At 39.7% G+C, this 17392-nt stretch overlaps 1 protein-coding gene across 1 annotated transcript in view; it reads left to right on the forward strand.

Annotated features, from left to right (window-relative positions):
- PREP (prolyl endopeptidase) overlaps window positions 1–17392 on the forward strand; it is a gene marked incomplete at its 5' end in the record, with an annotated part of 110376 nt that overhangs the window by 52051 nt on the left and 40933 nt on the right. The window contains 2 exons of the mRNA XM_010283213.1: window positions 5644–5835; window positions 15766–15963. Of these exons, the coding sequence (XP_010281515.1) occupies window positions 5644–5835; window positions 15766–15963 (390 nt within the window). The remainder of the gene's footprint in view (window positions 1–5643; window positions 5836–15765; window positions 15964–17392) is intronic.

The raw sequence follows: 17392 nt of genomic DNA on the forward strand, positions 1-17392 counted from the left end.
ATCATTCTTGCTGTATAATCAGTTGGTTCAAATTAGCTTTTCCTTCTCTTGTAGTTGTCATTGTTCAGCTACAAACTTGCTTCATCAGAGAGAGCTCTCAGCAGTCTGATGAATGTTTTGCTATGTTCAGAGGCCAGTACAAGACTGAGGGCTTAATCTGTTATATTTACTGATGTAATTTCCCTTTGGATCTTCTGTGGGTCAAAAAAACGTGTTTAAAACTTCTGTCTGTACACTCTGTGTCGCTTTTGTCCTAAATATTGCAGACAAAGGGTTGAGCGCTGTAGGATTATGATTTTTTGTTGTGTGGTATGGCTTTATTGTCCATCAAATAAAGGTTATAAATCTCTACCTGCAGTTCCTAGTGTAATGCAATTATTTGATGATGGATAACTGACTGATATAAAGTGTATAGGCAAACACATCCATAGCTCTGCAGCGATGTGTTTTAGTGGAAGGACTGGCAGAGAAAAGGATTGGGTTATAGCAGCAATATACAGTAAACTGTCAAGATCTTCAACCTCATGCTTTTCCCATGTATAATAAATCTGTCTCATTGTATGCTTATGTGGATTAAACTCTGAAGTCTTCAGTGACTCTTGGTGTTAAGGATAAGGGAGCCTGCACTACGAACGCCAACTTCTCAATGGCTCTCCTCAAAGACAGATGTTCTCAGAGGACTGCTGGTTAAACCTGCAAATCTCTATCAAGATCCAGTTCTTCACCTCCACTCCTTTCTTTTAAAGAAGAAAGAACTGAGTAGTCATCCTTCACCTTGGTTTTGGAGAGCTTTTTAAAGTCGTAACTTACAGATGTACTGTTCTTTTTATTACTGAGAGACTGTTCTGGGTTTGAGACTGAAGCAAGAATCCCCTACTTGCCTCCCATTCATGGGCCTTGGTGCCCATTTGGCTGGAATGCTTCAGAGGTGAGGAGGAGCTGGTTTGTGTGAACTGTTTGGGATCAACAGACCATTCCTCATTTCTGAGACTCTGTAGTCCCTCTCCTGTTTTGGTAACCAGATAGATACATGCACGCCACATGACACCACGCACATACTCACTTTTGGTCAAGTAGGTAACCAGGAAGTGAGTATCCATCCAGTCATATGATGGGATGTGTGCATGTGCCTCAGGCCAGTTGGTAAGAATGGATGTGCTGATCACATGAGTTGGCAGTCATGCGATGGAGAACTAGCTGTGGTCTGTGACCTGTCTAGGTCCTGCATCCTTGCTCTGACAGAAGGTCCGGGCACCACAGCTCCCAGTCATTCATTGTTTTATACACTTTATCATGCTCCTGCATATTCATCATTTCTCTAATGTAAGGCATAATGTATTTCCATGGGTCATTTTATATGAAAACTGTGGTTTAGGCCTTTTATCATTAGTTCTGGTCTATTTTGAACCTTGGTTTCCTGCATGTTGTCTAGCTCCTGGGAAGACTGTCAGTCATTCACCCCTGCAGAGCCCTTTCCAGGTGCCTGTTGTCTTAGTGAAACACATAATTCATCTCTGTATTTCCTTAGCTACATGCACTTAAGTAAGGCATCTGCTTTTTTGACTACGGCTGTATATTTGTTGATACCTTCGCTGGCTTTCTCAGATCCCTTGGGAACTGGTGCATGTGACTTAGTATTGCAACAAGTTACTTGTGAGGTTTTGTGTTATCCCACCTAGATTGTGTGTAGATATCTCTATTATTCTTCCAGAAGTTATAACGTGGGTCCTCCATGATCAAGCACACTTTCCCATAACTGCAGTGCTTGCTAAACCGCTTTTTTTGCTTACCTCTGATTGCTGGAACATTGTCTTCTGATGATGCTGGTAACAGCTCTCAGCCTGGCTCATTCAGCTTCTGTAAGTGTGCTCTGTTCCCCATGTACAGAGAACGTGCTGTAAGGAAGTGAGCACTGCTTGAGGCCCTCGGTACATAGTTCACCATGCTTTTGAATGTTTCACCAGTTACTGCAGAATCATCCACACTAAATTCAGGCCAGGTGAAAGCTGCACGCAGATACCTTTCCTAGTACTCAGTAGTCACACATGCGAACAAGACAGACATGAAGAAAAAGCAGAGTTATGCTTAATCTGCTTGCACAGAGTTTGAATTGGAAATGCATGCCTGTGTCTCTATCTAGACAGACTTGTAGATGTATTCCTGACACAGAATGGCAGAATCTTTGACAAGGTAGGTATGCTTTGCACTGCAAATTGTGTTCATCCAAGCAAACTCTCCTCCTGGTGTAATGTGCTGTCTTTAATAAAAATATGCCTTGTCCGTTCCTCTTGGCCTTTTGGGTACTGAAGGGAGCAGTTTTATGAGACAAGCAGAGCCAGACTAAGCAGTTGTTGCCATGCAAAGGAGAGATGTCCCATCTATCTTCTCATGCTCCCAGATTACCTAACACCATCCTCTCCTGCTGAGTCAGTCAGCACTTTACCCATCTGACCCTGTGGTTAGGTGATTGCACTCACTAAATCTGTCACGGGGAAAAACCTGTAAAATAGAGATTAGTTTTTGTCTAGGTTAGCTAATTTAATCAATTTTCCTATTCACTCAGGCAAATGCCAAACCAAGCATGAAGGTGGAGACAAGCTGGCGGAGGAGGAGGGAGAAATGGGAGGGTGCAGTTTTGCGGCAGTCAAGCTTATCTTATGGCTCATTGCTAACGAAAAACGTTGTTGCTCCTCTTCAGCCCTTCCCTGTGCCGCTGCCTTGTGCATGCCGGCTGCCTTGTACATGGTGGCACTCCTCTGCCTGAGCGGTGAGCTGGTTCAGGCAGCGAAAGAGAAAACTCTATTTTGTGGCACAATTTATTTACTGTTTTTAGTCATTTAACTCATTGAACCAGCTCACTACTGGGGCAGATTGAGCAAAACAGAAGCAGCAGGCTAGGAGTAACGTGATGAAGGACAGACTCCTCTATGGTGATGATTAGGTGTTCGCTCAGCTTGGCAGCAATGCTAGAGTGCTCGGCAGAGCGGCAGTGCCACACCACAAAGCGGCGTGGGCCTGCCGCTCCCTTGTGCTGCCGCCGGTGTGACCTGGGGATAAATGGTTCCCCCCATCCCCAGCCAGTTTTCAGCCCTCCTAGTGCCCAGTGAACTGGCTGTGCCTGTCACCAGGTTGTTACTCCCAGCCCAAAGGAGCGGGCTGAGCAGGGTGGTCTAAGGCAATGCTAGAACATCCTTTTCAGTCAGGGGCCACAACTGGATCAGCTGCAACCAGCCATAACCATGCCTTCTCTATGTCTGATACCTGTCTCATTGCAAAGGGCTTCTTTCTCTCACTGGAAAACTACAGCACGTACTCTGTACAGGAGCGATGTACCTGATGTAATGGTCTCTTTCAGCTGCCTCTAATTGCCTCATTACCACCTCTTAACTTAGACTAGATGTTGGCTTATTTAACCACTTCACTGAGACAATGGTTTTGAGATAATTCATCTGCAATATTTGTCTTCTAAGGACCATATAACATCCACTTTAACAAGACGAATGCGCTTGATTTTGTAATAACAACTTAGTGTATCCCTGTAGAATATCAACCCTTTCACTGTTTTACTAGCTGTTCATTTGGGAGTGGATGAATGAGTTGCAAGGCAGCAATGTAAATCCCTAATGTCACATTATTGTCCTTTTTCTTCCTGGAATCCAACTTTTGTTGCAGTCACGGAGGCTACAGTTATTGTGCACATTTACCATTTTTTAAAAAAGTGGTTTTTTTCAACAGTCTGGGGATTCCTTTTTATGAAGTCTTGTTTTTCTTTAGTAGGATGGTTTCATTCTGTCAGATACTAAAATACAAATGTTACAATATTGTTAAGGTGTTATACTGCGGTTTTTATTTACTAAAACACTTGTGCATGTGACTTGAGATCTTAAAACAGTTTCACTGGTGTATGTCAGAGTTCTCTGGAAGCTGGATTTTCTTTGTTCACTGGGCATCAAAGCGGGTTTTCTCTATAAAACTCTGAGCAACTCGAGGACTTGACAGGATTTTTTCTTCAACGTGAAATCTCTTGAGGACAAAACTTTGGACCTCAGCGAAAATGAAGATTTAACATGCAGTTAAATAGACAGGATACTAAGTTGACCGGATTGTCTGGAAAGTTTGTATTACAGCAGTATGAAAAGTAGAAGTTAATTGGCTAATCTATCACTTTGCATGAAGAGACAGGGAAGTTTTCCTTAAACCAAAATGGCAATTAAGAGATACAAGCTTTATGAATATACTAGGCCTGGCTATACTCTCTTATTACATTTAATGGGTTTAAAATGACCTTAGCCATCTCACTGCTTCCTCAATTATCCTTTTCTTTTTTTAAACTTACAGTAATTACAGCTCAGCTATGATCTACTTCCATTATTCTGCTCAGCTTTTAATATTATAAAATAAGCTGATGAGCTGTTTTATTGACGCAAACATTATATTACAGAGTTTCATGAATGGATTTATGAACAGTTTGTTTATACTTAAGAGCAAAGACCCAACCTCTCATTTTAGAAAAGAGGCAGAGAGTGGGCCAAATGTTATTTTAAGCTATAAAAGCTTTAATTTCATGTATCAATAAGGATTCTGATTTTTCAGCATAGTTAATGTATGATGCTTATAATAGTAAGTTTGATAGGTTGGGTTGTAGATAGAAGAAGCATATTGCATGTTTGATCTGGCCTTGCTGCTTTTTCTTTCTACTGGCCTCTAAAGCTATTGCAAAACAATAAAATTTGAATAAAAAGCAGTGGAGTCTTTCAGTCCCAACTCCAAGTTGAGTCAATACCAAGACTGTGGTACAGAGTGAGTAAACAGAGGCAATTAATGTTTGAGAGAAGTGCACTTCTGTTAGTGAGTGTGGTATTCTAGAAGGTTGATAGGGAAAATGCAATTTCATTCTTCACAAACCCAGAAGGTAACATTTTAGCTAACTGTCTGTAGTTGTTCTTTGGTGGTGACAGCCTTCTGCAGAACAACACTTCAGGAACATTGTTTATGAATTGACAGGGAAATTCCTGATATTGAAGTTTATTGTACTTATTCAGATAGCATCCTTTCTATTCTGTGGGGAGTTTCAGGCTCCTAGGGAGGATGGAAAACATTCCACTTTAAGAAAAAGTAACTTTTTTTTCAGAAAGAAACAAAAAAAATTGTTTTATAATGAAATATTAATGAAAAAACATTAAAATAAAATTTAGCTTGAAATCTTAGTGCCGAATCTTTTGACTCAGCTGCAACTCCCCATTCCAAGAAGTCTGTAGAAGTGGGGCTTGTGAGCTCCATTGGCAAGAACCTGATTTGCTCAGCATTTTTGTAGCAAACACCTGAGCTTTCCAGAAGCCCCTTAGGAAAGCTGGTGAAGTGCTAGACATAGTTCTGTCAGTATTCTGCATGTGTTTTGCTAGAAATTCCTCAAACCTAGTGTCTGAACATGAACTGGCATTTTTTCACTGCAGCCTATTAATCTGGAGAATTCTTTGTAAGTTCTTAATACATATTCAGCTCTTTCCATAGCTGTACCTCTTCTGGTAACTGCCGTTGTTCGAGAAAGAGCCTCCAGCAATTGTCAGGAAGACCTTACCATCAGGTGTTAAAACGTTTTGTTTCAGGAGGTGAAGAATTTACTTCATATGTTTGATCTTGCAGGAATTCTTCAATGGGTGAAGCTGATAGATAACTTTGAGGCTGAGTATGAGTATGTCACCAATGAAGGAACGGTGTTCACTTTCAAGACAAACCGCCATTCTCCAAATTACCGGTTAATCAACATTGACTTCAGTGACCCAGAGGAATCCAAATGGAAGGTTCTCGTCCCTGAACATGAAAGAGATGTTCTAGGTAAGAGTTCATGTCAAGTAAAAGACCTTCTATTCTGCTTTTTTCAAATTAATTCAGTATATTGAATGATCTTGTACAGAACTTACTTTTTTCCTGTGTTTAAACTTTGTTTAGGATTTGCAATTAAAAGACTTGCTGAGACTTGAGAGATCCAGGATACATTTCTTTTTCTCCTTCTTCCCCTGTCCTGTGTGGCCATAGTGAAGTTGCTTCATCTGTCCTTGTTTTAGTTCCATGTTTGTAGGAAATTAGGGGAAGTATTTTCCTGCTTCATGTCAGTGTAGTAAACATTTACTAGTCAGTCAGGGATTACAGCAAGGGGGACTTTGTAAGCAGAAAGAAGGGAATGAGCAAATCTGGCAGCACACTATTAACAGAGTGGGCCAGAGTTTGAGACAGGATTTTCTATTGTTCCTGGGATAAGAGGAATAGACAACACTTGAAAAAAAAGCCTCAGGAAGGCTGAAGGGCAACTCTTATTCTCTAAACTTATTCTCTAAGTATAAAGGCAAGTTCAAAACATAAATCTTTGGTTTTGATATAATTAAAATAAAGGTGTCTTTTTTAATCCCATTATTTTGGGGAAGATTCTATTAAAACTTAGAATTTATTTCAAATAATATAGAAAAAACACCTCTGAGTTGTTTTTGACAGATGTTTTGTATACATTTATGTAGTCTGTTCCCCATACAGTGCAAGAAACACTTAACTATTTGTCTGACTTGCATAATTATAGCTATTCCAAAAGACACTGCTTTTTTTTTGTGTTAATCCATCTTTCTATGAATTCATTCATGTTTGCCACTTTTCTGGTGAAGAGCTGCTTTGTAGAATGAGTAGAATTCTCTGTGTGCATGTGATTGATATGTGTATATACAGTAACTTCTGTTACTCACTAAGACAAACCTATTTGACTACTATTTCAAATTCCTCTTAAGATTGTGCTTTTCAAGACACCTAAAAAAATACTAATTTCTGTCTGCATTTCACAATGTGTCCTGCATGATTTCTGCTACAGCCTAGGCAAAGTAGTGTCTCCAGTGTGATGTAAATGGTGACTCTGTGCATGCCCAGGATTGTAGTGACATTGCAAACGACTGGGGTCTAGACTATTGCAAGAATTTTGGTAAAAACAGAAGTAGAAAATTAGAGCTTGGTGAGACACAAATCTTTTTCTTAAGACGGTGAACTCTTTGAATCAAGAACCACCTGCATCTTGAATGAAGTACCTTTCAAGTCCTAAGCAGAGAATAAATAATAGGTATAAGTGAAAATTGCTTCCAAGTCTTAATTTCTGTTTGCATGCGAATTTGCTGACAGTCTGTGAAGCCATGCATAAGTTAAGAGGAACAGCAATTTATGAAGTGGGACCAATTTGAAGAATTCACTTAGAGATGGTGAGTGTCCAAATGGAATTGGACAGAAACATTGACATGAAGTGTGGTTACCATGTGTGAATTTACCTGAGATGTGGTGTAGGCAGCCAAAGTAACTTTGACCAGTGGCTCTATAGGCACTAGCTATATATTCCTTCCTAGTAAGATGACGGCCACATCGGCTCTTCACTACACTGTGATATTAAGCTCAACTCCATTTTGGTCCCATTCTAAAAGGCAAAGTTGAGCCAAGTTCATGTTTGTGCATGTGCAAAAAACACCTTAATGCATGCAACACTCTTAATGGATTATATGTGACAGCCTTGACTATACAAACATACAAGAACTGCTTTAAGAAAACTGAAAGTTCAGATAGATGGCTTTGCTCAGGGCACTGGCCTTCAGGCTGTAAAGACAACAGGCATTCAGCTCTTAAGCACTTGAAGGCAAAAACAGTCTGTTATATAAAACCATCAGAGTGACTTTCAGGAGTCCAGTGTCTGTCATTAAGCTTCTACTGTATTTGAATGTGAAGCCAGAGCAGGCAATCATATGTCCACTTCTCTCTTTTATATGTACCGCTTTTTGGAGTGGTACGTATAAAGGAATTGGATTAAATTAACAAATGAAAGTGTCTCCATAAGAAAATGAGTTGTAAGTAGATCTTAGTGCTACAGTAATGTAAGTTTGAATTGTTCAGTTGCTTCTTTGTGGCAGACACTTGCAAATTAGTGTCGTATCCTTAGCACCAACATAGGAGAGTTCCATCCTGTTCAGGAGGTTGTAGGCCTGAATACATAAAAAAACGCTCGTTCGCTTGATGAAGTCAGCAAACAAGCCAGTCTCTATGTCATGTTGTTTTAATCATTCCAAGATTTGCTTTAGAAAGACATAATTATAGCAGAAGGCAGTTAATAATTCATTGTCTTGAAAACCTTGCAGTCAAGTGAGTTTGATTTTGTGTGATCCAGAGATGACAATGCAATGAAATGCCTTCTGCAAAAGCTAGGAGAACAGTGATTCAAATATTGCTGCTTCTCCAGTTTTACATGTGTGGGAGTGACTCTTGGCCCAGATGTAATTACCTGTATTAGAATTTCTTTATAAACATTATAGTTAGTAATGCTCTAAGTTGTAAGTGTTTCTTGTACTTTTACTGGAATATATAAATATGGGGCTCAAAGGTCTCCTACTCTGGTGTGATCTGCCTGGTGGCCATAGCTGCCTTCATTTCTCTGTGTTAATTTAGACTCAGTTTCATACAAGCTGCACTATGCAGCATGAATGTCATTTGGTTTCTCCAATATATTCTTCAAGATAGACTTTTTTATTGGCTTTGACCTTTTTGTTTTCAGAACTGTTTATAAATGAGCTAATTTGGGAAATACAGGGAAAAACAAACATTCCTACAGTGAGGTTGTTACACACACATTGCTTTACAAGTCTCAGCAGGGATTTCACACAGAATAAGGTAAATTTAGATCCCTACTCTGTGAGCAGAGGGGAAGAAATAAATGACAGCTATTCTAAAATTAAATTTAAAGGAGGCCTCAGAACATACTGAGGTGTGATGAGACTCACTACTTTCCTCTCTGGCATTTGTTTATAAAATGTTACTTTTAATTTTCCAAGGAGTCTAAAATAGAACCATAGGAGAGATTCATGTCTAACATTGAACTAGTGGTTTAAATTACCACCAAGCTGCAAGTGGATGTGCTGAATTAGTTAAAAGGCAGCTATGAAACCATAAATGCAGATCATTACAGACACTGTGACCCTAGTTCTAAGGCACAGGATAAATCTGTTGTCTTTAGGAGGTTCAGTAATTTACTTTGAAACTGTGACACCCCCCCCAAAGTGCCCAATACTGGTGGAGCAGGGCAACTTTAGAGCAGCAGTTGTATCCAGCCCTGTGCTTGTGACAATGGAAAGAAGAACAGGATAGATCTCCCGAGTAAAGAGGGCTGAGAAATAAGACGTATTCCTGAATGTGCCATAGATGAAGTAAGTGATCTTGAACCAGTTCCTTCGATCTCATTTGGTCATTTAACAAGCAGGGACAAAGCTAGCAATGCTCTTGTACCTTGTACACATCTGCACACCTAAACTCAGTGCATGTAAAATGCTTCCCTTCCCTCAGCTAAAATGTGCATTCCAAGTGAAAAATAGTATTTTTCTTTATACCTTTAACCTGCTAGCTAATTCATAAATGCTTAAGAGTTTGAGGAGGGGAGTTACTGCAACCAAAATGTATTTTGGCACTGTAGTGAAACCAGGAGGGAAAGTCTGCAATAAGTACAACGAAATTGTTGATCCTGAATGCCAAGGATGTGCATGCGTGCGAGTAATCCCTCATGTTCATCTCGACTATCAGGAAGCTTGTGCTCTCCATTACCCTGTGGTGTTTTTCAGAGTACCCATAGCTTTACACACTTGGGAGTTTTGCTTGTGAAGCAAGTGCATGAAGGATTGTGTGACAGTTCTTAGGAGAAGTCGTGTGACCTTCTCTGTATAGCCCAGAGGAAGCACCTTGTGGAGACGGCTAGCACAGAAGGGTGGCAGAGAGGAGAAAATTGGCTGCAATGCAAATGACCAGATTGATAAACTTCTATTGTGAAATGTGTAGGGGAAAAAAAAAAAAAAAACAACAAAACAAAACTGGGATGTGGCTTAGCTCAAGTGTTTCCCAGCAACAAAAAGCACCGTCTAAGATCTGGCCAAGCCCAATAAAGCCCCTCAGTCACTGGGGACATGGGGAAGGGATGTGGTCCAGATGCATGTCCCTGACTAAAAGTTTTGCTCTGCTCCTCTGGTAGGGCTTTTGTGGCTCTGTTTAATTTTGTTTACCATGGAAAATCGTCATCAGTCACAGATGACTAAGGCCTGTAGGTTACTTAAAGAAGCATTGCTCCTGATGTTTGCAGCTTCAGAAGAGTTTTGTCATGTGCGCCCCTGTCCCTGACTCTGTTTCTTGTTTGTATGTCTCATATTGAGAAGATGTGTGGTATAAAATCCTTGTCTTGTTGAAATTGGTTGGAATTTTTCTATTAACTTAAACGTAGCAGCCTGTCACTGAGAATGGTGTCTCAGAGAGAAGACATACGACTTTTCATATATTGTGAGGGCTCATCAACATTTACTCACATGTTTCAGAATGATTCATGTGTTATTCTGTAAATTGCTCATGCTTTGCTTGCATGTCTACCCATAAGTAGCCTTGAGTGATGGTTATGGGTCATTTTAATTGAGATCAGCATGGACACCTGTTAATCTGCGGAGACACTGAAGTTTATGGTTGCTGGCTGTGATGACCAAAGAAACCAAAATGACCTTCCAGGTCTGTTTTCCAGCTTAAGCTTTGACAGTCCATTAAAATACATTCATTATTTGTTGAGCAGATGCACAAGCACATTGCACAGCAAGTAACTCAGCAGTTTCTGCTGAAGGCTAATGGCTACCTAGTTCTTCTAGCTTGGCATGTTCTTCTCCATCAACATTTCAGCCTGCATCTGTCAAAGCACGTTTGTACAGCTGGACACTTAGCATGCTGTAGCTACTGCTGCAGAAATGAAAGGGCAGAACTGTCATAAATAATTAAGGTTAGTGGCACAGATGTTTGGTGTGAGGATTCAACCTTTTGTTTCCTGAAACTGTTTCAAAAGTTGTTCATAGTGTTGCAGGTGCCAAGTTAGTGGCATGCATTTGCTACTAATGAAAGTTGTCAAAATAAAGAGTTTTTGGGAAGTAGCAATATATGAATTTCTAAAAGGTTGAACTAGACCATTGCTTCTAGAGATGGTGGAGCTCAGTTTCCTGGGCTTTGTTAAGAAGTACAATCCCTCCAGCCCAAATTTAGCTATTGGAGAATTGAGTGTAACCTGTCACTTAGTCATCGAGTGGTCAGGGTCATCTTCTGAGAGAAATGGGCAGTACCAAAGATAATTCTTCACACCTACTTTCAGTACCTACGAGTGCCTACAAGCATGTCCATCTCTGATGCCTGAGCCAAGAGGCTCAGGTTGGAAAAGGCAACCTCTACATGTTTATTGCTTAGTAAAATAAATCCCTTGCCTGCTGGGGATTATAAGTATACTGGACAACAATTGATAAATTCAGGTGTAACTGTGAGAATAACTGCTCTGTTTATTGGTATTAACTGAAAATAAACTGACCCTATACACTGGAGAGGTCTTGGAAGGTTAGCTTTTTTAAAAAAACACCTGTGTGAGTGGAACTGCTCAGCAAGCAATTCACAGTATCCCAGAACAGGGTATCCAAAATAATAGGGTGAACTGCATTCTAAAGGTGCTTATTTCTGCCTGTTGTCTGTAAGGAGAGCCTACAACAATGGTGTCAGGCTTAGCTTTTAGACATGTGGAGTTTGCAAGCACGCAATCTTAAAAGCTTCCAGGAAGTACAGAGGCATGCAGGATGCGTTCTGCAAAGTATGAGCAAACCAGGGAGGCTAAATGCTAATGCAGCAGACTTGACGCTATCTGCTGTTCTCAGTGCCAAGCTTGGGAGTAACAGAGACTCAGCTTGTAGCTTGCATTCAAAAAATAGCTCTTGTTAATAATTCAGCATTGTTTTAGCTTGCTATGTATTTTAAGTGTTGGTCCTGAGTGTCTTTTTTTCCTTCTGCTCTTTCAAGTCTGCTTCAATGTTTTGCTCTGTTTTGATTTTTGCATTTCTTTGTAGATTCCATTGCTGTAAGTTTTGGAGGCAGTTAGCAATGCAACAAACCCAGTTATAATGCAGGTATTATACACAGAAACTGTGTTCCTAAATCTCATGGAATGTTTTAAACACATTGCATTGTCTTCTCATCTGTTATCTTCACCTTGCTGAGAGCATCTAATTTGTAAACCAAAGGAGTAATGGAGGGTTAATATTGCTGCTTCCTAGACAAGTTCTTCAACAGCAGGAATCCCCATGTAATCCAGCAGCCTTACCCCAAAGCATTTGAGTCTTTTTAATAAAAGAGTAATATCTCTTCGTAATACATAAGTTGAAGTAATAATGTACCTCAACTTTTAATGAAAACGTCCATTAAACTGTAATGCTTCATCAAATGATTAGTGAGAAATTAAGGGTCATCACAATTTAGTTTTAAAATAAAGGTTGCTTAAGTAGTATTTTTGCTGAAGCAAAACTATGTATTATATACATTTGAAGTTGATCTGAGAATGTAGTCTATTTTGTGAAACCCTAAGTGTCAGGAAATTTTGAGAGTAAAACTGAATATTTTAGTTATAGATGTTACTGAGAGTACCAGTGGAGTTCATGGGATCTCATACTTACTGCAGAGCAGTTAATTCTGCAGGCAAAAATGGTGTGTTATTGTAGGGATGCTATTTTTTAAATTAATATTTTGTGTTAATAAACCAGTTATACATGTGAATGTTGGCAGATTTGTGCAATGATAATGTAATAAATATTTTAAATGACAGCATATTCTCTTTGTTCATGCAGATGAGAATGATTCTGTCTTTCAAAATATGAAATTGCATATAACAAACTTAGAAAGTTTATTCTGTTTTCCAGCCTCACTTAAGAAATTTAAGTCACTCCACAGCTAAAATTACACATCAATTACTAATTTATAAACAGTGTTAATGTTGTGCTGAATCTTATTATTTCAGGTCATGCTTCATGGTTGAAATTTCAATTAGCGTTGTACTCTGGGGCTTTGGTTTGAAAAATCACAGATTTAGGCTAGAAGTTCATGAGGGAGTTGGAAAGTCGGGGGGGCAAAACTATCAGTAGAAATCTTTGGGAAGAGGGGAGTAGTAAAGTTTTTTGGTGTTTATGTAGCAAATATCCATATGGCTAGAAAGTCAGACTAGTGTTAAATTTTACTGGTCCTTCAGAAACAAACTAAAAGGAAAGTAGACTCTACCAAGATATTAGGATTTGAAGGTCTTTGAGGTTTAGGGGGTCGTGACAGACGTGAACTGTATATGAAAGCAGGGACTGTTAAAGAAGCCAAGTGTTACAGAATAATGAATTTTGACCTTCAATTCAGAAGGAGCTGTTACCCTTAATGGAAGGGGACTTTGAACTTTTGTTCTAGAACCTGAATATGCAAAGATGCATTTAAAGGACTGTCTTCAGTACAACTCTTGTGAATTCAAATTATTTGGTTTTATAGGGCTTTGGGGAAACTGGAAAGACTTGTTAAAATGTGAATAACATAAAATAGAGTAAAACTGAAATTCAGTCAATTTTGCCTTGCTTCTGTTTTGTTTTCAATGTTTTTTCCTCTGATGTTGGTATTTTAAACTCCTCATCTCACAGTGCTACTATGACATTGCAGCATGCCCCAGTCAGTCCTACCTGACTTTTCTTGCTCTTTTGATTCCATCTTTTCCCTTTTTTGCTTCCAGCAGACAAGAGAAGGCATTATCCAATGCTAGTGCCTTGCCCATGATTTAGGTTTCCAGTCTGACTTTTCAGGGGAGAAGTTGCATAGTTGGAAGAGGACAAGAATCACCACCTCACTTAGTCCTACAAACAACAAAAAAAAGTCCCTCATTTCCCCTTACAGATATTTTTTCTTGACTTTTAACCTTGTTTGTATTTTGCCTTGTTTGTATTTGACTTGTGAAGTTGAAATACTTCTGTTGCAAAGTAGGGTAACCAGTTTCTTAAATGACAGAAATACTAAGAGAGACGAAGAGGTTTCAATCTTTTTCCTGTCTGCATGAATAAATAAATAGATTTGTCACTAAAGATCATAGACTCATAAAAATAGTTTGAGTTGGAAGAGACCTTTAAAGGTCATCAGCCCAACACTCCTTCAATGAGCAGGGACATCATCAACTCGATCAGGTTGCTCAGAGCCCTGTCCAACCTGATCTTGAATGCTTCCAGGGATGGGGCATCTACCACCTCTCTGGGCAACCTGTGCTGTTTTTCACCACCTTCACTGTGAAAAATTTCTTCCTTAGATCTAGTCTGTATCCACCCTCTTTTAATTTAAAACCATTACCCCTTGTCTTATTGCAAGGCCCTGCTAAAAAGTCTGTCCCCATCTTTCTTAGAAGCCCCCTTGAAGTACTGGGAGACTGCAATAAGGTCTTCCCGGAGCCTTCTCTTCTCCAGGCTGAACAACCCCAACTCTCTCAGCCTGTCCTCACAGGAGAGGTGCTCCATCCCTCTGATTGTTTTTGTGGCCCTCCTCTGGACCCTCTCCAACACGTCCATGTCTTTCCTGTGCTGAGGGCTCCAGAGCTGAACGCAGTACTCTAGGTGGGGGTCTCACCAGAGCAGAGTAGAGGGGCAGAATCACCTCCCTTGACCTGCTGGCCATGCTGCTTTTGGTGCAGCCCAGGATACAGTAGGCCCAGTTGGCCTTCTGGGCAGTGAGCGCACATTGCCAGCTCCTGTCCAGCTTTTCATTCACCAGTACCCCCAAGTCCTGGTGGATCTAAAGCCAATAGCACAGGAGACAGGAGAGAATACGTTACGTGGTATATTCTGGGTGAACTGGAGCCCTGAAGAGTTTCTACACTTCACAGGATATAAAGATGGGAATGGACGTGAGATGGTCAGTAGAACTGCAGGGATTTTTGTAGAAATTGCTAACCCTGACTTTTTTTTTTAAATCAGTTTGGATTTTCCAAAGAATAATTAAAAAAATTAGCATTCCATGAAAACGCCTGTGGGGACTTTTTTTTCTTTAATTCTTCTGAGGAGCAAACTCGGTATGTGAAAGCTCCTGTGAAGCAGAAGTTCTCGTTTCTGCGCAGTCAAGGTCGGCAGCTCTGCAGGGGCCCAGGACTGTCAGGAGAGGCATAAAGGAAAATGAATCTCTGCAGAGCACTGTGCTCCTGGGTCCTTTTGCCAGATTGAGTTTACTGTGCTGTATCCTATTTCTACTACCTTAGTCTCAGGAATACTGTTTTAACAACATTAGCTTCTTGAATAAGCGTGGGGTTTTTTTGAAAATGGCATGTTGAGGATACCGCCTCAGAATAGCCCTTTTCTTACACCTGATAGAGCTTGCTTACAAGGATAGCCTCATAAATACTTAGGCAATAAAAACAAGATTAATAGTAACCTCTAGGTTCTATACTTCTATGTGCAATACAGGATCACATGTCTTTGTTCTTACGAGTTTAGCTGGAGTCTAAATCATAATGATTGTTTTGGTTTTCATGCATTTCCATAAGTAATATTGTCAGAGAGCAATGTTTTGCTTGGGTTTTTCATTGAAATAATTTAAGAGCAGTATTGATGTATAAGTACCCCAGATGCATAAGCATCTTGGTTAAACAATTCTTTATTCCCGTGTCTACATAAATTAGCTTCAAGCAACATGGTTAGTGCATTTCCAAAGAATGTCAGCCTTCACTTTTGGGTTCATTCTTTTGTTTCAGAAGGCAAGTGACTTCTAAAGCTTTAAGAGTTAAATTCAATGAATGTCAGAAGTTTTGATGCATGTATTTAGGTATGCTAAAGAATTTTAAAATCAGATTGTAACTGTTTTCTTACGTACAATTTTTTTTATTGTATTTTCTGTGGCTTTTTTTTTCTTTTCCACACTCTGCAGAATGGGTTGCTTGTGTGAGGTCCAACTTCCTGGTTTTGTGCTATTTGCACGACGTGAAGAATATCCTGCAACTTCATGACCTAGCTACTGGTGCACATCTCAAGACTTTTCCCCTAGAAGTTGGCAGTATTGTGGGATATAGTGGCCAAAAGAAGGACACAGAAATATTCTATCAGTTTACTTCCTTTTTATCTCCAGGTAAGATTTTCTTTTTCCCCTTAGTTATTGTTCCTTTTCCTAGGCACAGTATCTTTATCATTTTCTCTTGTTTAGTAGTTACTAGGTATGTCTAAGATGCAGATAAAACTCCTTGCCCCCATGTAGTGAGTAGTGGTTGTGCACTTCAAAATGTATCAGTCCTTGATCCATGAAGCCTAAATAATATGCCTACTAATACTTGAGACACCTGCATTGAGAAATTACTCAAGACTGGCTTGTACTAGAGATGTAATTGTAGTGTTCTCACAGGTCTTGCTTCATATAGCAAGATAAAAGTTTACAAATTCTGTTGAAGACAATTGTTAATGTATTTAATGTCATTTTCATCACGATTTTGAAAAACATTATTAAGTCACAAAAATCTTTCTGACAGCTTTGTGATTCATTAATGCATAGCCTCATTAGAGCATCCTTACTCTCTGTCCTTACAACACTTGGTGTTGTTGGATTGCTGCAGGAATCCTTTCGTAGAATCCTGCAAAGCCAGAGCTGTCCAAAGTGTTTGTAATAAGCGTGTGGCACACCAGTAAGAATTCCAGGATATTGAGTAGGAAGGGAGTTTCTATGCAACTGTCAAGCTAGTATATGACAAGAAAATGTGTTTGCTGTTCTTTCTCTCTCTTTTTTTTTTTCTTTCTTTCTGGCCCAAATAATCAATAGCTAATACAGGACAGGGTTCAAATATGGAGAGGGGAGATAGGTTCCAGAATCTTTATCTTCTTCCAGGACTGTGAGTTATCATGAATCATAAGATGATCAAAAATGTTCTTACAGTATCTAACATGTATTTTTGCTCTGTTTTAGTTAAAGCACAGCCACTTTGCAAAATGGCTGTATAATAGTTTTGATACATTTGCTGGTTTTACTAGAGGGGATTGTGTTAAATTACCAAAATTATGTTTCCAGTTTAGCAGATAAATGTGATTAATTTCCTATTATTATCTTACTGTTTACATAACCAGAAATAACATATACTATGTTTCCAGTTCCTCTTTTAAACAACATTCAGTTCATTGCAGCCATTGCATCTGGGGAGGAGCTTGAGGACACCCCTGCTTTTACCCCTAACTTCATCTCACCTTGGTGGTTCAGATGGTTCATTTGCTCACATCCCATCTTGTGGGCCAGAAGTTGCCAGTCTTACAAGCCTGCACTGTTCATCTCAGCGGACTCATTAGAGTCTCTGCAGCTGCTAAACATGTGGAGGGGAAGAGCCCTGAGATCTGTTTTAGCCTCTGGCTTGCCAGCCAGCCAGCAATGGCTGCTCTCACTGCCTGCTGGTTACTTAGGCAGATTTTTTTTCTCCTTTTTACCCATATACTTAGCATCTACAGAGAATTCACCGTGGCATAGTTCTGTTAACTGGGGCAGAGCAACCAGGTAGAATATATGGGAATAAGGAAAGAGT

Source organism: Phaethon lepturus, unplaced genomic scaffold, assembly GCF_000687285.1.
Source record: "Phaethon lepturus isolate BGI_N335 unplaced genomic scaffold, ASM68728v1 scaffold6603, whole genome shotgun sequence".
NCBI lineage: Eukaryota > Metazoa > Chordata > Aves > Phaethontiformes > Phaethontidae > Phaethon > Phaethon lepturus.